At 33.8% G+C, this 23,675-nt stretch overlaps 1 protein-coding gene across 5 annotated transcripts in view; it reads left to right on the top strand.

Moving 5' to 3' along the window:
* LOC139496367 (xaa-Pro aminopeptidase ApepP-like) overlaps positions 1 to 23,675 on the top strand; it is a 48,351-nt gene that overhangs the window by 466 nt on the left and 24,210 nt on the right. For 2 of the 5 annotated variants that reach the window (XM_071284901.1, XM_071284920.1), the window contains exons 2-3: positions 6,442 to 6,640; positions 7,194 to 7,336. In XM_071284901.1, coding sequence (XP_071141002.1) covers positions 6,442 to 6,640; positions 7,194 to 7,336 — 342 coding nt within the window. Of the gene's footprint in view, positions 1 to 5,197; positions 5,395 to 6,441; positions 6,641 to 7,193; positions 7,337 to 17,792; positions 17,915 to 23,675 lie in introns of those variants that run through there. The other 3 variants (XM_071284931.1, XM_071284911.1, XM_071284942.1) reach the window with 3 other exon arrangements.

The following is a 23,675-nucleotide window of genomic DNA, read 5'->3' as shown; positions in this document are numbered from 1 at the left end:
AAACTGATTTTTTTTCATTGTATCGACAACGTCGGCTTATATACAATTATTTAAAAAAAATTGTGATTAAATGAGTTTACTGGTAAACATTGTGATCTCATCCTTTACTCGTGTCCATGGATATTATTTGACCACAGCCCGGCCGGTCCATTGAAAAACAATAAAAGATGGGGCGAAAGATACGAAAGAGACATTTAAAATCACAGATGAAAAATAAACTGACAACGTCATTGCCAAAAAAGAACAAAAAACAGACAAATAAAAGCACACAGGACAAAAAATAGAAAACTAAAGACTAAGCAACACGAACCCCACCAACAAACTGGGGTGATCTTAGATGCTCCGAAAGGGTAAGCAGATCCTGCTCCACGTGTGGCACCATTCGTGTTGCTCATGATATTACAAATCCGGTAAATAGTCTAATTCAGTAGCTCACGTACGTGAAAAAGGAACGGGATTGTAGTTACGACATAACGAACCAATATCGCATGTGGAACGGATATTCCATAACGGTCAATCAACTCGTGATGGCGTCAGTAAAATTTACAAAGGGTTGGTTTCCACGTCACCATGTGGAGCTCTTGGTTTAATAGCTTCCTTGCGAGCAGAAATCCTCTATCAAGGAAATCATGATAGGAAATGGAAATACAAGCCTGGAGATATCGTATCAATTGGGACATATTTCATTTATTATATATTCTTAGTATGCAGAGGCTGTCGGAATGTTGCTACAAAGAAATGGAAAATTCCCAATTGGGAAGCTGAAATCACCTCTTTTGTCGTAAACTTTTGTTTTCAACTGACCCTCATTGTTAATTTCTAGATGTAAGTCAAAATATGAGGCTGAATTCGCTGTATTTACTGTATCCTTTATCTCTAGCTCGATGGGATAGATGAGTCGCCAAATTTTGAATTATTTAGTGAGAGAACATCGTCTAAGTATGACTTACTTGACTTAATCCTCTTCATTTCTTGTGAAACATAAGGCTGCCACAGTCGCTTTCCACCTTACTCTATTTTGGGCTATTCTTTTTGCTTCGCACCAGGTATATCCAATCTCCTCCAGCCCCTTGTGCCTTGGCCTTCTCCAGCTGTGAAATGGTCTCCCGGTCTCCAATATCCTTGGGGGTTACATTCGAATGCCTGTCTAGTGATGGTACATACAGGTTTCCTCAAATGTGTCCAATCCATTGCCATGTTCTTTTCTTTAGCTGTTTAATTGCTGATTCCTGGTTGGTTCTTTCACATAAGCATTTGTTGCTTATTGTTTCTGGCCACCAAAATTTACAAATTTGGCGCAGGCATTTGTTGATAAAAATGCTGTTGATTTCAAAACTGGCTTCAGCATAGCAAAGGCTTTTCGAGCTTTACTTATTCTTATCCTGATGTCTGCATCTATTCCACCAGTTCTATCCATAATGCTTCCTAAATAAGTAAATTGGTCTACTTTTTCAATATCTTCTCCTTCAATTGACACTGTTCCTCCTTTTCCGGTCTACTTTCATAATTTTTGTCTTCTTGATGTTGATTTTTGGCCCTAGTTTTTTTCCTGTTTCACAGAGTTTGGTGTTTTGTCTCTCATGTCTTTCAAACGGTGATATAACAGAGCCAGTTCATCTGCAAAATCTAGGTCTTCTAGCCTTTGTACGAAGTTCCACTGTATATCTCTTGGTGTAGTGTCTAGTGCTTGTTTAGTTACCCAGTCTATATCTATAAAGAATACTAGTAGTGTAGGGGAGAGTACAACCTTGTTTCACACCAGTATTTACATGGAAATGGTTGGTGAATGATGATTCATGTATCACATGTACTGTGAAATTCGTGAAAATGCCTTGATCATGTTCACAATTTTTATTGGTATACCATAATACCTTAGCAGTTTCCACATTCCTTCTTTGTTGACATTATCGAATGCCCTTTCAAAATCGACGAAGTTGATGTAGAGGGATGATTGGCATTCTACGGATTGTTCAATGATGGTACGTAGTGTTGCTATTTGGTCAATGCAGCTTCTGTTTGATCTGAAACCGGCTTGTTCATCTCTTAGTACCTGATCAATTGCATCTTATATTCGGCTAAGTATAATTTTTGCATAGTACTTTACTAGCTACTGATAAAGTGTTATGTCTCTCCAATACTCGCATAGCCCTAAATCTCCTTTCTTTGGCAGCTTCACTAACAAACCCTTTAACAATTCTGTTGGTATCTTTTCTTCCTGCCAGATTTTATTCAGGAGTTTGTACATGTATTCTATTATAATCCTGATACCTTTGATAACTATTGATGTCTCATTTGAGGATGTTGTCTTAAACATGTTGTAGTTATTCATAAAACATTCCTTCACATCCTATTCGGTATCATTGGTTGGTGCATAACACTGTATGATAGTTATGTTTTTGCACTTAGCTTTTAGTCTCACCCACATTATTCTCTCACTTACTGGTTCCCATTCCACTAGGCTCTTCTTTGATGTGTTATATATATGTTACAGTAAATAGGTGAAATTAGGAATTACACGTAATTACTAAGCATTTCAGTAAATACCTGTAATCACTAGCCAATTTAGTAATTACATGTATTTACTAGTTGATTCAGTGATTACTGGTATTAACTGATTATTTTTGTCATTTTTACAGCTATTTACTGACTTGATTTGTTTGTTTTAAAATTAAAGACATAATTCAAGATACCAAACCAGAAAGTAAAGGGATAGGGATTTTTAGGGCTCATACTTAAGGATTAAGGAATATAAGGCACATCAAAAGTGCATACTCTTTAGAGTTTGTGAATCGAAACTGGAAAATGGTGGTTTAATACGTTTTGAAACTCCATAAAAATCAGCATGCAAGACATAGATATCAATCCAAAATTTAGAAAGACATTTGTGGGAAGCTTGAAGTGATATTGATTTGAAAATTGGTAAAAAGTTTTATCCAGACAAGTTATAGATGAAGTTGGAGTTTTGTTTCAGGCTGATGATTTTGTGCAGAGTTGTGGTCCTTGAACTTTGAAAATTAACTCCACACTTACCCCTTATGCTTGTAAATATTGATTTCAGTATTGGTATTAAGTTGACAAATTGCAGATCAAGTTCAAATTTAGTTTATATCTGATGATTTTCTACATAACTTATATATTCATTTTGTAGCATATATGACAAAAAAAAAGCAATTTAAAGCAAACACTGATATACATTATAACACAATAATATAAATCATGATTGATGAATAAATTGAGTTAAAAAAATCAGGTGAGCGATTCAGGATCTTGAGAGCCTATTGTTTATATTAATTTTGCTTTTCAAGTTGCCCAATGACAAAAGTCAAATTCCTTTTTCTAAATAGTTCATCAGTTTTCCTAGTTTCTCGTTTTTATATAGGGGCACTGTTCTTTTTCCCAATTGAATGGTTTTACACTAGTATTTTTGGGAGGCTTTTATAGCTTGCTGTTCGGTGTGAGTCAAGGCTAAGTATTGAAGGCCATACCTTGACATACAATGGTTTACTTTAAAAAAAATATGTTACTTGAATTGAGAGTTTTCTCATTTGCATTCATACCACATCTTCCTATATCTATTAACTATAAAATTGAGGAAAGTGTCAAAGCGACAACAATGACTTCTTCTGTCGGACATTTGTGATGAATCTAATCTTTTTGTTGATTGAATAAGTCACCTTAAAATTTCACCCCTTTTGTTGACATTATTTTCATTTTGTCGAGCATGCATGCGACTCTTATCGCAAAAACGCGAGACACAGCGAATCAACCTATGTTCCGTCATCAGCGGCTAAATTTTGATAACTTTCTTAAATTATCCTGGATTTCTACCTAACTTGAAAAGAAGCTTGTTTATGATCATATTAAGACAAATATTAAGAGGTAAATTAATCATGTAAAATGAAATCCTTTTTTTCCGCATTTTATTATACATGTTATATTGAACTTGTTTGTAGTTTTCATGCCATTTAACATTAACTTTTCACTATGACTGGGTTTCCACCAAACTTGGACAGAAGCTTGTTTATGATCATAAGATAATATCTTGAAGTAAAGTTTGTAAAATAATACTTTTATCGTATATTACTTATAGCTGATCTTAGTTTTTTTCCAAGTTAACATTAATTTACATTCAAAGAGGTCCAATTATTAACTTGCAAGTGCACAAGTCATCAACCAATGAACCATGTTTCTCAGCATATTTAACAAAATAGAACCAGTGAGATTGCCTGCTAAAAGTGAATTCTAATATCATTATAATTAATGACTTTACAACACAAAAATCATGTTTAATTTGCTATATATTTCGTAGCTTATGAACCAATATCAAAAACAACACTTTAGGTTGATCACTTTCGAAGAGTATTCACTGATCTTCTAGTAGGTATTACCACAACTTTTGATCAGCTGACCATATTACAACAGTGTTTTAACAGTTAGTAAAAATGGTGTAAAAAATCATTTAAAAATTAGTAATTACTTGTAATAACTGGGCAGTTTTAGGAATTACTTGTATTTACTAAGTGCATCGGGAATTACATGTAATTCCTAAATTTTAGTAATTACATGTAATTCCTAATTTCAACTATTTACTGTAACATATATACTGCTACTTCTTTGGTGTGATAGTCATTTTCATTTGGGTTTCCCGATTAAAGAATCTCCTCACCTGTTACTAGTGTCAAAACTCCACTTTGGTTCCATCTTGCTTAACGACTGTATTATTTTCTGTAATCAGCAGTTTTTTACAGGGCAAGGTGATGAGCCCGACACCAAACCCTCTACCAGGAGGGCTAGGGATTTGGGGAGGGGGGTTTCGCTATGCCTATTTGTCCAGATGTTTGGTATTGTCTGTAGTTTGATTTTACACTCGCTCGTCTTTTTTACTCATGATTTGCCACATTTCCGTATTGCATCTGCATGAGTTTCGATGTTTTCATTTCCTCAATGATTTAGACAGCATCTTACCTTTACAATGCTTTTATGTTTGAATACGATATTCCAGAGATATACTGCTGATAACCAGTACGTTTTATATAAACAGGTGTTTTAATCTGACTCAGTCACTTTGCGTGTGGTAAATATTTTTTGTTTGTCTTGACAAATTTGATAGAAGCGATACACTGATATACCCCTAACGAATCAAATGAGACTCGATGAATTCATAAGTTATTTATTCTTCTAATACTATTTTGACAATAAGGCTTCAGTATTTAATACACATGAAAGAAACACAAATATGTTTAAATGCCTTATTGAATTTATAATTGTATTCGTGAGATCAATGCATTTTAATTTAAAAATTGCACAATTAACGAGAAATAGCGATATGCTTAAAGGTTAAAAACATGACTGGTTGCAAAATTTTAGAAAGACGATTTGCGTATATTCTATTTGGTAAGTAAATTTCTGAACTTTTCTTAAATAATGTGTGTATAATTTTTAACTGGCATAATTGAAACCCACTGGAATTATATCACTTTATTTCGGATATTTTCCTTCCGTTTGATAACAAAGTTGCATGTAACTATGTAATTTCACATTTTTCTGGATGTAGACAAATCCCTGGCTTTCTGCTCTCTGTATATATATATATGTGAAACTATTTTGACAAGGTTTTTTTTATGTGTTTAATCAAGGAGCGAGGTCGTATATAGCTCCAGGGAAACCAGTGTTCTTATTGTATGAGACTGTTACATGTGGTACATAATGGCAATCTATATTAAAATTGACTCGGCGATTTTATTTTAGATCTGTGCAGAAGCATTTAGACTAAACACGATTTCCTCAAAATTTCAACAATATATAGTTCTTAATCATGTTATAATCTTAAATATAATCTCAATACAAAAACTCTTATTGATTCATATTAAATGATATAACGTTTCGATCTGACCCTTTAAAGCAAAGAGTATAATGAATATATTTTGATCAAATGAAAGGCTATCAGAATGTTTAATCTTACATTGTTAAAGGTCTTTTAAATTAAACGTGTGTATAAAATTAATTCCTTCAGTCATTAAAAAAATAATTCACTTTTAAAATAATTTTTGTATAAATTGTTTTTGGCAAACACGCGTTTCGTCTGCAAAAGACTCATCAATGACACTCGAATATAAATATCAAAAAGGCAAAATAATGGACGAAGTTGAAGAGAATTGAGGATAAAAAAATCAGATTTTTTTTAAACAACTGCAGATATAAATGATGTATTCATGCGGTAAAAAAATCTAAAGTATTTCGAAAAAAATCAAAGTTTTGTAAAATCGATTTATAGTTTTGAACCTACCTTCCTAATGACCACAGAAGTTTTACAATCGGCATTGCTTTGTGGTTACGACATATTTCAAGAAGACCCAAAGCTTGAAAATAAGCTCTTTTTCTTCCTGCTCTGTCCGACGACTTTTTTTATTCATATTAAATACTAAAACATTCTTATTACAGATTTAATACTATTTAAATATACGTTTGCCGGAGAAGTATGTACGTATACCTATATGGACACTAACACTAGAGAAAGGTTTGCCCACCGCTATTGTACCACAGGTTGCTGTGGGAGTTATGGAGGTTTCATCTGTTGTGTGAGGGATACATACTACAAGTATTTTAAAGATGAAAAACGACAACCAGTAGACATAAGCTTGTATGTTAATATTTATACATTATTTATATATGGAGAAACAAAAATTTGAAATTTGGGTGCGGCGGGAGGATTTTTGTTCAAACAAAATATACATTTTCAACGCGGTAAATAATTTATTTTCAATTCGTGCACATTTATTTCCTGTATTTTGAGGGCAAAATATTCATTTGTATCCTGTTTTGGTCAAAGTTCAGTTTTTTACACTAAATAACCACCTTGTACATAACTGCGTATGCTAATTATAAAATAAACTTTGTTTTAAAAAGGTTGAAAACTGCTTATAATACTTCTTTAAAATAACTATAATTCGTTCATTTCTTAGTTAATGTATTTCAAGTACAGTTCTATTTGTTTGAATTGCACACAAGGATCAATGAATCTTATGGATGCACTTTTAACCTGAATTACTGGACACCATATACATGTACTAACACCATACATTCGTACAACAGTTTTAAAAAATATGTTAACAGTACAATGTTTTAAAGCATGAAAAGAGTATATTAAATAATATGTTTAACAATACTTTGTTTCATCAATCTCACTACTTCAGATCTATAGAAGCTAGAGCTGCCATTGTAACTGGGAGTATTGTTGGATTATTGGTTTTCATTGGAATTGGAGTAGTATTATATATAGAATACACAAGAGGAATAATATGTGTCAAACGTAAGCAAGCACCGCTGAAAGATACGAGTGAGTAATTTGGTTCGCCTTCCATTAATGATACAGAGAAACTATGAAAAAAATAGCTTTCTATAATTGATCGTGACAGTCAGATCGCAAAACAAGGGACACAAAAATGATCAAAGATGGCCTTTTACTACATGTAGTATCTACTCTCTAGCTAAGTCGTCATGTTCATGAATCAATCCTTCGAAATTAAAACACTTTTCAACTACCAAAATCATTTTTTATCAATAACAACACTTTTCTCTCCATTTTTAATCCGTTTATAGTCTTTGTGGCTGCCGTTTGTTGCTCTCTTTCACATCCGTCTTTCGTTATTTTTTTGTGTACATTAACAGTTGGTTTCTCGTTTGCATTGTTTTACATTATTTATATCCTGTCTGGTCATTTTAAAGTTTGCTTTGCGGTTTAGGATTTGCTCGTTGTTGACGACTGTAAGGTGGTCTTTACATGCTATCTTCTACAGCAATTGATCGCTAGTGGAAAGTTACATATCAATCATTCATAAAACAAATTTAAGGCTAACACGTTGTTGTTGTTGTTGGCATTTTTTTTGTATAGACAAATGGAAGTACGTTCTCAAAATGTTAAAACTTTGATAGGCCACTGGTCTAAATACTACAAGGGAAGATAGTCGTTAAGATAAATTCGTTACACACCATGTAACTGATGATATATGAAAATAAAGAGATTTTGTATGCCAATCAGTCAACTAACCACCAAAGTTAAAAATAAAGTAGATATAAGCAATTATAGACAACCATACGGTCATAAACAATGGAAAAAAAAACCCACCCATACCGTATATTCGGCTATAAAGGCCCCGCCATAAACTGAAAATTTTGAAACAGTTCAATAGAGGAAACTTTTTCAAATACTAAGTAGATACGTCTATTTCAATCAAATTAGGGTTTGGTATATATCATGTGTTTTGATCAAAATGCTTTGATTTTTGTTTATATTTGTATGTGTTCTGCGTGTTGTCGATGTTTAGGCTGTATTGTCTGTCAATTTATATACATGTGTATGTGTTTAGTGAATATCAGCACAGACATGAATGACGGGAGTGTTTTCAATTTTTACAGATTCTACAAAGGAGCTTTTGGGGGAAAAGGGAAATCAGAATGAAGGAAAATTAGAGGATGAAAGAAACCAAGATGAAAGTAATAACGATGAACGAAATAACGATGAAAGAAATAAAAATAACTTCATTGAAACTCACGATTTATGATGATGTTTGATAGGATATTATTGTGAAATTATGAATTCACAACCAGATGTTGTGAATGGACAATTCCAGAACCATGCAAGGCTGAGTAATGGAGAGTTGATGTGGTACCTGAGTCAACCAATTGATAATGTAAAGCAATACAGAAAAGAAATCTTGATCAGAGCATTGTTTTGTCATCTTAACTGTATATTTCCACTTGAGAAAGATCTGGTTCACGTGACATATATGGTATATTAAAGTATATATTCAGAGCCAAGTGTCTTTGGTCTAGTCGACTGGTTATATCATAGAATATTAATGCATTTAATTTTTTTTCATTTGTATTTAAAATAAATATAACATACATAAACTCAAATTTATCATCTGGTCTCAAAAAAGCCCTTACGTACCACTAACTGACATTTACTGCTGAAAGACTTCAAACGAGTATAGTTTAACTTTTGGCGTGTCTTTCGACGTCAATCATCATCGTTTATTGCTCATATATTACTTAATTATATGTTCTATGATAATAATTGTACTATGATGTTTCTGTATCTTCCCTGACATGATTGGTTAATGCAAATAGTATGAAGCGTCTATATAATATATAGTCTCTGTTAAATTTATTTACAATTTGTCACTTGGCGATTTAGAGTAAAATTGAGAAAGGAAATGGTGAATATGTCAAAGCGACAACCACCCGACCATAGAGCAAACAACAGCCGAAGGCAACCAATGGGTCTTCAATGTAGCGAGAATTCCCGCACCCGTAGGTGTCCTTCACCTGGCACCTAAAATATGCATAATAGTACAGTGATAATGGACGTCATACTAAACTCCGAATTATACACAAGAAACTAAAATTTAAAATCATACAAGACTAACAAAGGCCAGAGGCTCCTGACTTGGGACAGGCGCAAAATTGCGGCGGGGTTAAACATGTTTATGAGATCTCAACCCTCCCCCTATACCTCTAGCCAATGTAGAAAAGTAAAAGAATAACAATACGCACATTAAAATTCAGTTCAAGAGAAGTCCGAGTCTGATGTCAAAAGATGTAACAAAAGAAAATAAATAAAATGACAATAATACATAAATAACAACAGACTACTAGCAGTTAACTGACATGCCAGCTCCAGACCTCAATTAAACTGATTGAAAGATTATGTCTTCATCATATGAATATCAGGTACAATCCCTCCCGTTAGGGGTTTAGTATCATACTATCATAAAATATATGAGAAGAACATAACCCGTGTCATGCCAACAACTGTTTTTTTTAGAAATAAATGTGTTTAGTTCCGATGCAAAGACCCTATCAGTGAATCAATGTTAAAGCCAAAATATGCAATCTTTAATGACCTGACAACAGTATCGTTTTGTGGTATAGAAACTCGTTAACTCTAGAAATATTGACCTCTAGATGTCTTATATTTTGTTTTTGTTGTTATGTTGTTATGTTGCTGTGACAATGACTATATCACCATCTCCATATATATATTTGTTCATGTAGGTCTAGGTGGACGTCGTTTGACGTCATCTTCGTCGTCGTCGTTCATTAACTTTTATAAAACTTTTCTTCTTTAAAACTTTCCGGTTTATACACTGGGTCAAATTTAATCAAACCATCATTGGGGGTATCTGGTTAAAAATGCGACATTGTTAGAAATAGAACATAAGGATTAAATGCAAGTTTTGTACCTTGCTACCTCTAAAAATAGAGACTAGTTTTGCAAAAATAAACTGACAATTAACATCAAGGAACGAGAAAAGCTTGTTTGACCCTTCGGGTTAGGTTAGCTAAACAATTGAAAACACCAAGTCAGAGATCAAAAGACGATGAGGTAAATAACTTTACGGCACTGCACGGCCTTCAACTGCGAACAAAAACAAAAACAAAACTCATACCGTAAACTCAGCTTTAAAAGGCTTTAAAAGGCCGCGTCATGACAACATTTTGATTAATCAAAAGAGAAAAAAGAGAGCAAAAACATCAAAGAAAGAGAGCAAATACTGAACTACAGGCTCGCAACTTGGGACGACAAAAAGAATGAATTGGGGATAAATAAATTCCTGTTTTATTGTACAGCTACACTCCCAGTTTTGTCTTTATTCACCAAAAAAACAAAATTAATGCCAGGACGGACGAAGATAATGCCAAAAGATACTAAAAGAGCGTCAATTCGACAACCCTCTGGAAATCCAAGAGTTTTACAAACAATTTCACCTTAAAAACTAGAATGATCCGTCCAAACTTCCCGAGCAAGAAAGTATCTATTAAAGTTTTCAATAAAGGAGAAATGTAACGTGTTGTCACTATATATCTCAAAATAATTTAATTTTGGATGTAACGCGTCTTCTGATTGACTGACAATGTTTTGTCTATCGGCTCATAGACATAATGTGACCGTGACGTCATCAACGTTTTTTCATGATTTACGCTGGTTTAGCATGGAATTTAATTATTAGGAATGACTGTAATATTTGTTCTGTCTACTCGAAATAACATTAAAATATGGTAACTCACTACGCGGGTTATTCAGTGTGCAGCATATTTTTTATGTTATTTCTTCATAGACAGAAAAAATATTACAGTTATTCCGTAAATATATTCCATATCAACATTGCATTTGATAGCTCTACACAATAACATTCCAAACATTATAGATCAAATCTTATCGTCGTCATGGGTTTCAACCGCCACTTGGAATTCTTGATTTGCATGATATGATAGCTGCCTAACGAGCAGTTACATTTGAAATCATGTTGACATATTAGTAATTAGTTATAGGAAGATGTTGTGTGAGTGCCAATGAGACAACTCTCCATCCAAATCACAATTTAAAAAAAGTAAACCATTATAGGTCAATGTATGGCCTTCAACACGAATCTCTGTTTAATGAATTAAATTGTGTGATTAAATTCATGTGAAAATACTAGATAGTGTTATATATCAGTATGGATCAGATGAATGTTACAATCTCAGTCCTCTTGTTACACATACATAACTTTCCCTTTCGTTAAAAAAAAAACCACGAACTAAAGTTACTAGACTTATAATAACTCAGTTTTGATAGAAGTGTTAAATTGATAAAGTTTCAGATGATAAAACAATTTACCATGCCATGATGCTAGTATGAAATTCAAAACAGTGTAGCTGTGGCCATTGATTGACACATTAAAATCATTCATTGACTGGGACAATTTAGGTGAACGTTTGTATGTAACGACCAATGCTCACTATGTACTTTTTAAATACACTTAAACTATGGGGTCACCAAAGGTTCTCAACACCTAAATAAAGTAATTCGAAAAATTAATCAGAAATAACACGATATTTTGATTTATATCAATTATATAAATCAAAACACAAAGGTTATTCCTGATTAATTTTTCGAATTATTTTATAATTAAAGGCGTTAAGAAACCTTTGTTGACCCCACAGTTTAAATGTCTATCGTAGGTACGTCATGAACAGTGGTTGTTACAGACAAACGTTCACGTAAATTGTCCCAGTCAATGGATGATTTTGATGGGTCAATCAATGGCCACAGCTACACTGTTTTGAATTTCATACTATGTGCAGGCCGTTTTTGAACAGTTAAACATCATATGTTACACAACATGGCCTAATATAAGCCCTATCCCTGAAATTGAGTGCAAGATTTAATATGAAGGATGTCCTGATGGATGACGCGAGTGTTTATATACTGAATGAAAACTTGATCCTGGGATTTCCTTTTTATCTGTTCATTTCATACATTTTTTAATTTACTTATTTGGGACAAAAATTCGGTAGACTGTGGAAACATACTCCTCGAAGCGACGAAATTGACTGCCCCCCGCCGATTCCATTCCTTATATATATGAGGAATGGAATCGGCGGGTAAATTTCGTCGCTTCGAGGAGTATGTTTCCACAGTCTACCGAATTTTTGTCCCAAATAAGTAAATTAAAAAATGTATGAGGAATGGAATCGGCGGGGGCAGTAAATTTCGTCGCTTTGAGGAGTATGTTTCCACAGTCTACCGAATTTTTGTCCCAGATTCTGAGTATGAACATAAGTATTATATATACCACGGCCGACACTCGGCTAACCGAGAGATTGGTCGGTTAATCTATATTGAGTATGCGGCTATATCGGCGGTTGGTCTGTTAATCGGGTTGGTTATACGTCTGTTAAGAGTAAAACTCACAATTTAATGTTAAACTCTGTTAAATATACAGATTTTTGGCATGTTATGAGAACCACTTCAAAAAAAGAAAAGTGTCTGACAAAATGATATCTATCATAGAACATTTTCCACCAGTAAACAAAGTGCATAGCCTGCGCAGTTTTAAGTAAAACGAAAAGGCGTCGCGCAAGTATGTGAATTTTATGCTTGTACGCATAGCAATATTTTGAATAAAAGGCTAAAAAACATTTTTAGATATGATTTAAAGGACACAAAAAAGTATTTTGGTTCTAAAAAATTAATTGTCATTAATAAATATTTCCTAATTGTTATATAAGTTGAGTAATACCAAATTTAAATGAATATTAGGGGAATACAGTCTGATAATGGGTTGGACAATTTAAATCGTGTCAGTTAAGAGTTATTTAGCCACGACAATAGTCTTACTACCTTTAGTTTATATTTTCACATTGAAAAAAATGAGATGTACTTGTGACGAAAAAATTACAATACGGTGCAACAGTATCCTTATAGAAAGAGCATTTTTATTTTGATTTTATTTCTTTGCATTTCATTGAAGGGTGTGTCACTTCAATATAGCGTTATATTGACTGATTGGCCGCTCGAATTCGCACGAATTTATTATATACGCCAAGTTATCAATCAGCCTTTTTTTTTGTCTGTTCAAAGTCTGTAACATCTATGATCTGTCATGTGTTGCAATGCAGCTGGTTAAATTCAATGCGTTTTCTTTGAAATACTAAGACTTTTCTACCTCAGGAATAGATTACCTTATGCCGGCGTCAAACACATTGGCGTATAGACCGGCGTGCACCAAACGTACAGAGAAAATTGACAAAGTCGGTATACGTTAGTTGCACGCCATATGAACGCTTAGCAATCTTTCAAAGCGCGTTGCATAAGTTTGAAGTATGTCGAAATACAAAGGTAAAATTGAGAAATTGGGAAATGGGGAATGTGTCAATGCGACAACAACCCGACCATAGAGCAGGCAACAGACAAAGGCCACCAATGGGTCTTCAATGTAGAGAGAAATTCCCGCACCCGTAGGCGTCCTTCAGCTGGCCCCTTAAAAATATGTATACTAGATCAGTTATAATAGACGTCATAATAAACTCCGAATTATACACAAGACACTAATATTAAAAATCATAGAAGACTAACAAAGGCCAGAGGCTCCTGACGTGGGACAGGCGCAAAATTGCCGCGGGATAAACATGTTTATGAGATATCAACCCTCCTCCTATACCTCTAGCCATGAAGTAAATACGCTTGATGAACGCTACAACCCGAGGAAATTTTTATGCAGCATACGACATACGCCAACATACGTTTCTTGAACGCCGGATAAACACTTAGGTACGCTTCTAGTACGCCCAATACACGCCTAAATCTCGTTTTGCACACGTTACAAATATGATTGACAGGTTAAATGCATCCAAAATTACTAGCGTATTGGCAGCGTAAATGATTTTGAACACGCCGGAGTTATACGCTGATGTGTGACGCCGGTATTAGTTGTGTTTCCTAAATGCTTTTCAACTTCGTATTTTATTTGGCCTTTTAAACATTTTTTTCGAGCGTCACTGATCAGTTTTTCGTAGACGAAACGCGTGTCTGGCGTAAATATAAGGCGTAAATATATAATTTCAATCCTGGTATCTATAAGGAGTTTATTTCCGGTATGTATTGTCTTTTGTACCAAGTCATCATTTTCATTTTCTGTCGCCTAAGGAAATGTGTACCAAGTACGGAATGACCGTTGTTTTCTAATCGTTGGTAAGACGTGGTTCTAAACAAGAAATTGACATTAGTAAGATTTGTTTATATTTGTGTTGGGTGCTGATTTAATCTGTAACAAAAAGAAAAATGTATATTCCTGGAAATCACAATAATGCATAATATTAATTTTATTTTTCGAGTAATGATGTATTCCTATGATATTGTAAGTCATTTAGCCGACTCGCAGTCCGCAAACGTGCTTGTTTTTCTAATGACTGACCTTCACGGTGGTGTAGAGAAAGTGAAAACTAAATTATGCATATGTTACACATGGTCTTATAATATTAAACGTTTAATTTGAGTTTTCCGCGATGTATGATCACTACAAAGTAACTACCAATCGATTTATCAGTACTTTAGGAAAACGTGTGGGAACTTAATGTGATGATACAATGCATGTAATATCAGATTCATCAATGGCAACATATCACCATAGTTTATTGTAGATTAAGATCAAGTAGCAACTTGAAGTGATTAGATCACACTTGATTTTAAATAATGACTTAAAAATTAAATTATACTTTGAAATGTCATTCATAACTCTTAACAGACCAATTAACAGACCGGGTTTTATACATCCGACCCATTAACAGACCACATTTTTATCAAAAATTGATTTATGTCACCAAAATACAGTTTTTCGTGTAGATTTTTCACATATTGATGTTAATATGGTAAACAAACATAATGCCTGTCTTTTTTCGATGTTCAAAATATTGCATGCAAGTAAACTCAACCAACTTGTCATTTTTGTGTACATTGTGTGTGTGTAAAATGTGTATAAATTTACTGATGAGTAACTCGCCTTTTCATTTTATAGATCGTTTATTGAAGCTAGAAAAAAAATAATTACACCACTGGATTCAGTACTCCAAATCGTTTTGTTAGACATGCATAGTTTTTATGATATAAATATAATTAAAAAGTTATACAATGAAACATACTGATCTTGCAATGATTTTCTCGATAACACCTGATTAACAGACTTTAGCCAACCCGATTAACAGACCAACCGCCGATATAGCCGCATACTCAATATAGATTAACCGACCAATCTCTCGGTTAGCCGAGTGTCGGCCGTGTATACGTCGTTGAATACATGACTTTGTTGGGTTAGCGATATATCGCAAAGATTGACAACATTTTTTTGTGATGTTGTGTTTTTTTTTAATCTGGGTGGTGGATATGTATACAACCTCATTAGTTTCACATACATGTAAACGAACCACGAGTGACTAGACTATACTGACAAATAGCACGTATTTGTAATGTACCCAAAATACAGAAATCAATAAAAAATATTTGCACATATGGTAAGGTTCAGTCTCTGAATCTGTAATGGTGACACAGTAATGGGTTTTGTGGTACTCCGGTATTCTAGGCAAATTCTTCTTTATTTTTTTCATGGTTAGAAATATCAGTCCCACTCATCTTTGAATTATTCATTGCTTATCTGTCTCATGATAAATACTAGTACATGTATGTGAAATTAAGAAGGTTAAATACATATCCCCCATCCGGATTATAAAAAAAAAACATCACAAAAAAATATTATCAATCTTTGCGGTATTACGTTTACGCAACAAAACCATGTATTCGACGACATATTAATACTACTAGAACACACCCGCGAAATCGCGGGGAAATAGAGCGTATGTAAACTGTAAAAAAAATATACTGACTGGAGAATTTCAGGAGAGGTATCAAAATTCAAAGGTACTTAGGGACTGGGCACATTTTTTTGCCCTCCTCCTATTTTCCAAATACTGATTTTTATACCTTCTGTTTTTCTGTACTCTATGAACATGCATATATACTTTAATTACTCAATACAGAGAATTTCAGGAGAGGTATCAAAAGTCAAAGGTACTTATATATATATATACATCAGTGAACGCCATGAATAGTAAAGAGTCCCCCCCCACCCCCCAGATAACCATTGGAATTTATAGTAAATTATAACAAATACAGTAATTCATAGTAAATGTATGTAAGTAAATAGAAATATATCCGCAGTGACCGCCGTTGATAGTAAACCATAGGCGGATCCCAGGGGGGGGGGGGGGGGGGGGGGCTGGGTGGCCCTTCCCCCTTTCGTTGGAAAAAAATTGTTGATTATATGGGGAAGCATGAGAGTAACGCCACCCCCCCCCCCTTTAGGTCAGTCAGCGCCCCCTCCCTTATGAAAAGTTCTGGATCCGCCACTGTATGTAAACTAATTGATAGTATCAAAATAGCAAATATTATTCATTTTCGTTTTCCTCCCAAAATAACCCAAACTGAAACACGTTAAGCAAGGATGATACATGCTAGTACTCAAAATGATCGCAGAAAGCAAATTCATATACTTTATGTTTGAGTATATAACCTAGAATACTAAAACTTTTTTTTCATAATTTATTATTTCATAATTTTTATGAGTTAACATTTGAAGCATTTTAAAATAGTCATACTTTTGATCTGAGTTAACTATTTGAAATATCATTCCAGTCAGCTAAGAGGTATTTTTGAAAAATTAATTCTGTTTTGTCTTTATGTTTGTGTATGTGTTGCTTTGTTTGAATGTAATATATTGTACCTTGTTTTGTGGAGAGGGCTTACATAGGCTATGCCTGTTGCCCAATCCAATTCAATTTATTTGAATAAAATATTGTTTAAACTAAATACTTTATTTCATAGTCTTTGTATGTTCGAAGTACAGAAAAACACAAACCGGAAGTCTAATCTGACTTAAAGTTTTGTCCAATGACGGGAAAATATCTGGACGCATTCTTTTTCGTTTTTTATCCCAAATAACCCAAACTTAATGATCATAAGAATGGATGACAAATGCGACTATACATGTTACCTATAGGACACAGAGGCATGATGATTAATTTATTGTGAAAGGAGGAGAAGCGACACCAAAAATGAGGTCTTCTCGTTTAATAGTATAGATTTATGTTCAACCTCCGGTTCTCAAATCTTATTCGTTACGCATGAATCTAAATTATTATCTTCCATACCAATATTATATAAATCATAACAGCCATTATAATCATGTTAGCGATGATTGAACTGTTACGCAGTTAAAACATACACTTTTAAGTTTTATAATAGATTTTAAGTCTTTTCTCTGCGTTTGTTTGTGTTTTCTTTTAACTTTTGTCCTAAGTATTTCAAATTAAAATTAATGTGTTCAAACTTTCGAAATATTTTCTTAACTACACAAAATCTCATATGTATATAGACTCTAGTGATATTAAGCAATCACTTGATGTTATTATGCAGAATTATGTAACACAGGTATGCCATGCATGTATTTGGTTGTCAAGTATTTTTGTATGCTTATTGCGACCTAGAAGAAAGTGATGATGAAAGGATATGTGATTTTTATTGCTGCATTACTATACGGTAAAACCAGTTAATTAATTGATAGTATACAATTATAGCCTTATGATGAGGTCGATGATGTTTTTGTTTATTCGACACAAAATCTAATTGCACCAATTACAGTTGTGAAAATGTATCAATTGCGCCTACGCCACCAGCTGGAATCATATTGCGCCTCATTTACCCTTATTATATTTGTTAACCTATATTTGACCATGCCATTAAACCTATTATTTTGTTTGGCTCAGAGACGTGAGTATGTTCAAAACTGACGCTGTATCTTGCAAAAAACGAAGCTACAAATATACTTGAAAAAACATACCAGAATAATGTTGCAGATAAAATGAACTTTCTCGTTTTGTTTATATAGATTAGACCGTTGGTTTTCCCGTTTGAATGGTTTTACACTAGTAATTTTGGGGCCCTTTATAGCTTGTTGTTCGGTGTGAGCCAAGGCTCCGTGTTGAAGGCCGTACTTTAACCTATAATGGTTTACTTTTTAAATTGTTATTTGTATGGAGAGTTGTCTCATTGGCACTCACACCACATCTTCCTATATCTAATTAAAGTAATGTAAGCATATTTTAAAAGTACAGCAGATGTTACTGTACAATTATAATTAGGAAGATTTCCTATATATTTTAATATTATTATATCTATGATAAGTTATCTGCATAGATTACATCATTGTAACTCAAATTTATTGAAAGAAGCCTTTATATGTAACATATTATTTTTGAAAAACTTGAATTTAAGAAGCATTTTATTAATTAATAGATTAAAACAACTTATTATGAAAAAGTTTTAGACATTGTTTTTTAAGCATGATATAATCATAAAGATAATGTTCATGACTGGAAAGGTGAATACATATTTTTCACATAAAAGAAATTTCCAAATAGAAAATATTTTGACAAATATTAGGTCCGGTAAGGGCCGATTTTGGCCTCAAATTTCAGGTTCATCTGACGAAAGATTTTGGACACTTTTTAAACACGTAAGTGTTTATTTCAGTTGATTCAATTAGTTTATGTGAAAGATTTTAACTGATTTAGTCATTAAAAACGCTCCGATTCAAGCTTAAATAGGAAAAATCTATCAAATTAGCCATATTATGTCACTTTTCAGATGTTTTTTTTGTCAAAAATGAAAATGGTCGCATCCGTGTTCATCCTCAACCTTTATTTATGTTACTAGTATGTTTTGTATTGTTATTCTTTTACTTTTCTACATTGGCTAGAGGTATAGGGGGAGGGTTGAGATCTCATAAACATGTTTAACCCCGCCGCAATTTTGCGCCTGTCCCAAGTCAGGAGCCTCTGGCCTTTGTTAGTCTTGTATGATTTTAAATTTTAGTTTCTTGTGTATAATTCGGAGTTTAGTATGACGTCCATTATCACTGTACTATTATGCATATTTTAGGGGCCAGCTGAAGGACACCTACGGGTGCGGGAATTCTCGCTACATTGAAGACCCATTGGTTGCCTTCGGCTGTTGTTTGCTCTATGGTCGGGTGGTTGTCGCTTTGACATATTCACCATTTCCTTTCTCAATTTTATTATCATCAAATACAGCTTACATTTCAATATAAAGAATGAACACAAATGCGGCCACTTTCATTTTAGACGGTTTCCGTAACTAAAATGCTTTAACTTAGTCCGAGATTACTCTGACGTCCAACGGCTGTTTTGCCAGACAAGCTTTGGCCGTGGGACGTCAGAGCTCGTCCCATATCAAAAAGTGGATATTTGCCCACCCAAAAAAGATGCACTGCTTCGTCGCTTCTGCTGCCAACTGACGGCCTTGGAATTATATAAATCGGGCATCAATCTGTTCATTTTTCATTTATCTCTTCATTTATGTAAGTTTCACTTACCTGCCAACCTTTATTTTCTCATCATTAGACAGTTTTCACAGTGACCCATCGATTTCGGCATTTTGCCTTTCATTTTCAAAGATTATCACGTGACCACGAGAAAACAGTGATGATTTATGCAAATGACCATAATGTAACACCTCGTTCATTTACGATGCAAGTTATCTAAATGTCCGAGAACTTCCGATTGTAACGTGGTGGGAACTAAATGCTTCATACCTATCTCCTGTAAAGGAGGTGAAAAATCATGGTTGGCTACTAAATGTTAATCATCGATCTCCTATAAAGGAGTGAAAAAATATAAATGTTTGCATATTTTGAGTCTCGAGACAACGAACTCTCTCGTTACTTGACGTCCATTTGAAAGTTAAAGTCAAAATGCCGAAATCGATGGGTCACTGTGAAAACTGTCTAATGATGAGAAAATAAAGGTTGGCAGGTAAGTGAAACTTACATAAATGAAGAGATATATGAAAAATGAACAGATTGATGCCCGATTTATATAATTCCAAGGCCGTCAGTTGGCAGCAGAAGCGACGAAGCAGTGCATCTTTTTTGGTGGGCAAATATCCACTTTTTGATATGGGACGAGCTCTGACGTCCCACGGCCCAGCTTGTCTGGCAAAACAGCCGTTGGACGTCAGAGTAATTTCGGACTAGCTTTAACTGTGAAGATTTCAGTAATTTAGCATGAATTAATGATGCAAGTACCCGATATATGTGCATTGTATTGTCAAAAACAGCCTATATTTATGTAGAAGAAGCATTCTACTTTTCTGTAAATAACTAAAAGTTTTCATCTTAACAATTTTGTAAAACTTCTATATTTTGGGGACAAAAAGGGGTCTTTATGGACGTACTCCTTTCGAATAAATGCCCACCAAATTACGAGTGAAAATGATTTCATGAGATTTAATTTTGGTTAGATTGCAAAACAGAAAAGGAAAAAACAAATAACATGACTTTTTAAAGTACAATAAAGCAAAAGAAAGAAAAAGAAAAAAAATAGAAGTAGAAAAAGAAGTAGAAAAAGAAAAAAAGGAATGAACGCTCTAAATCAGTGATGGAAATTATGCCATTTGGCATTACAATAAATGAAATCATTTAAAAACTAGTTATCACAATCTATTTAGATTAATGATTTACAAATGTGGTGACATAAAAGTAATCACTGCATACCACTGCAATATCAATCAATATATACATCAGGATGTAAATTCTGTGACTTTTCAATCAAGATTTGCTAGGTAACTAAACTGTAGATGTTCGTCTTGATAACATCCATGTCAATAGGATGATTAATTCACTGCAAATTAATTGATAAAAGTTTAATACAATTATTATTCACCATTTTTGAAACCCCATAACAGGCAGTTTCGGAAAATATGAACTACCTTAGTAGTAATGGTACAATTTGACTGTGATGTTTTCACTAATTGGTCGTATCTTTGGTATTATAAATGCTACACATATCGGTTTTTTTCCGACTGGGTTCAGGTGTCAGACCACCAATTAAAAATCCCTATCTGTTCCACCAAATTTTGCAATTTTAACAGCTTTCTAATTATTTTACCTTAAGTTTAACTTCATAGAAACCAGGTATATCCTGAATTGTACATGTATCAGCTTTCTACACGCCAATGTTTTACCATACCTTTAAAGCCTTCTAACAGAATAACTGACCTTCGAACAGAGGTACTCCAAAAATAACCCCTGGTTTTCTGGAAATCTTAAATTAGTATACTATGGAGCGCATTAATCCTCAATTTTTAATGCAAACTCATAGACAAGTAAATTTCGGTTCAAAATGGTCTAGATATATTTCTCTTTCACCAAATTTGTTGGTTAGTTTAAGTAAACAAGGACATCAAAAGCACTATTTTGTGTCAGAGTAGGGCTCCTTATACATACGTTCTAAATTGGAATGAGTAATTGGTGGTCTGACACCTACATCACATGCTTTAAATGAGTTTTAAATGTATTTAAAATCCTAGATATCGCCCAATGTGGCCTCAATAAGACGTCATATGGAATCTTTTTTCAGTTTTCTAGAATAAATTTAAATGTTCTTATCCAGAATCGGTCTTGTGGTCTATGATTTAATGGCCAGTCGATTGAGATCTACCTTAGTGTAGCCAACAGTCAACCGAGAGGCAGGTCTGACTTGCATTCATAGACGCTACGATGTTGTTCATCGTTTGTGGAAAGGCTATTCCCGATCGCTAACGTAAATTTACAATGAAGAAGATATATAAAATTATGGTTATTCAGTATTGGTTTGCACGTCAGACATCGTTTGATTTCGCATCCCTTTCAAGAGCTCACAAACGAATAACATGAACTAGAATATAAATCAATTGTCATCAACAGTCATTTACGGGTTTTTAACCTACGGAAAGCAAGTATAGGTGTCTTAGGAAAAATTTTGGAAACTTTATAATGTTTTCATATAATTCAAATTTTGGGATAACGGATAAGGTGTGATAACTTGTCAAATTTGGGATGATCAGTCATCTCAAACGGCACTCTTTTATTGATCTTCATGTTAGTGTTGTAAAATTGAACATTTTTGCCTAAACGGTTACTCGGATAATCTTTCGTTCAATTACCGGTTAGCCGGTATAGTTTAATTGAGGTTGTAAAGACCTTATCTACAGTACTCTACAAATGCACGGTTTAATGATACGACTAATTAACGTGTATTTAGGAATCTGAATTCTTGACTTTGAGTAATCATAATTTAACTTATAATGATATAAAACTACCATATCTGCCATGACGATTGTAATCACTTCTTATTCAGAAGATAAATCTCTTCGTGATCTCGTCGAATTGACAAAGTCTGAAACCAATTATTGTTTCTCTTTCTCTTGGGTCTATGACGATTGTAATAACTTTACATTCAGAAGATGGATCTTTTCTTGATCTCGTCTAATTGACAAAGCCTAAAACAAATGGTGTCTCGGACAAATTTATGGAACTTTTGAATTTGAGATTATTAATAAAGGCAACAATGGTATACCACTGTTCAATAGTCATAATTTGAAGAAGAAGAAAAATCCGGGTAACAAACTAAAACCGACGGAAGAACGGACGGAAACACTGAACTAAAACAAACGCCAACATACATTGAAACGGACAGATAATAGTTGATGATATTTGTCGTATTCCTGACTTGATACAGGACAATCTAAGAAAAGCTTAACCTCCAACTTTTATCGCATTGTCACAAATACCGCTTAAATAAACACACTATGTGGTGACACAAATACAGTACAAACAAACACAAGAACACTCAGCATTGAGAAATACATAAATGTATAATATAAAAGTACTTTATAAAATATAAAAATTACAATCACAAAAATACTGAACTCCGAGCAAAATCCAAAACGGAAAGTCTCTAGTCAAATGGCGAAATCAAAATTCGCAAAAATGCACAGTCCTTACAGTCTCACAAAAGAAAAAAAAACCATTCAAACATGACTATATCCTCCTCAGTCACAAGCTCGAACTGGTCTCTTCAGATAAATATCTGGGCATTATACTACAGACAAACTTAAAATGGTCAAAACATACCGACAGCATCATAGCTAATGGCAACCATTCTTTGGACTTCTTAAAAAGAAACTCTAAAACATCAAGTCAGAACATCACAACTCAAGCATATCTGACACTATTCCGTCCTAAACTGGAATATTCATGTTCAGCATGGGACCCTCACAAAGTTGAACAAATCTCCAAAATCGAGATGGTCCAAGGGCCAGATATGTCTGAAAAAGGTACCATAACATAAGTAGTATAAGTAGTTCAACAGACATGATAAACTCATTAAACTAGCTCACACTACTAGAAAGAAGACTACGCACAAGATTAATAATGTTCTACAAAATAGTACATCAAATC

Source organism: Mytilus edulis, chromosome 1 (genome assembly GCF_963676685.1).
Source record: "Mytilus edulis chromosome 1, xbMytEdul2.2, whole genome shotgun sequence".
Classification (NCBI taxonomy): domain Eukaryota; kingdom Metazoa; phylum Mollusca; class Bivalvia; order Mytilida; family Mytilidae; genus Mytilus; species Mytilus edulis.
Note: the sequence above shows the minus strand (reverse complement) of the source record. Positions and strands in the feature narration are given on the sequence as shown.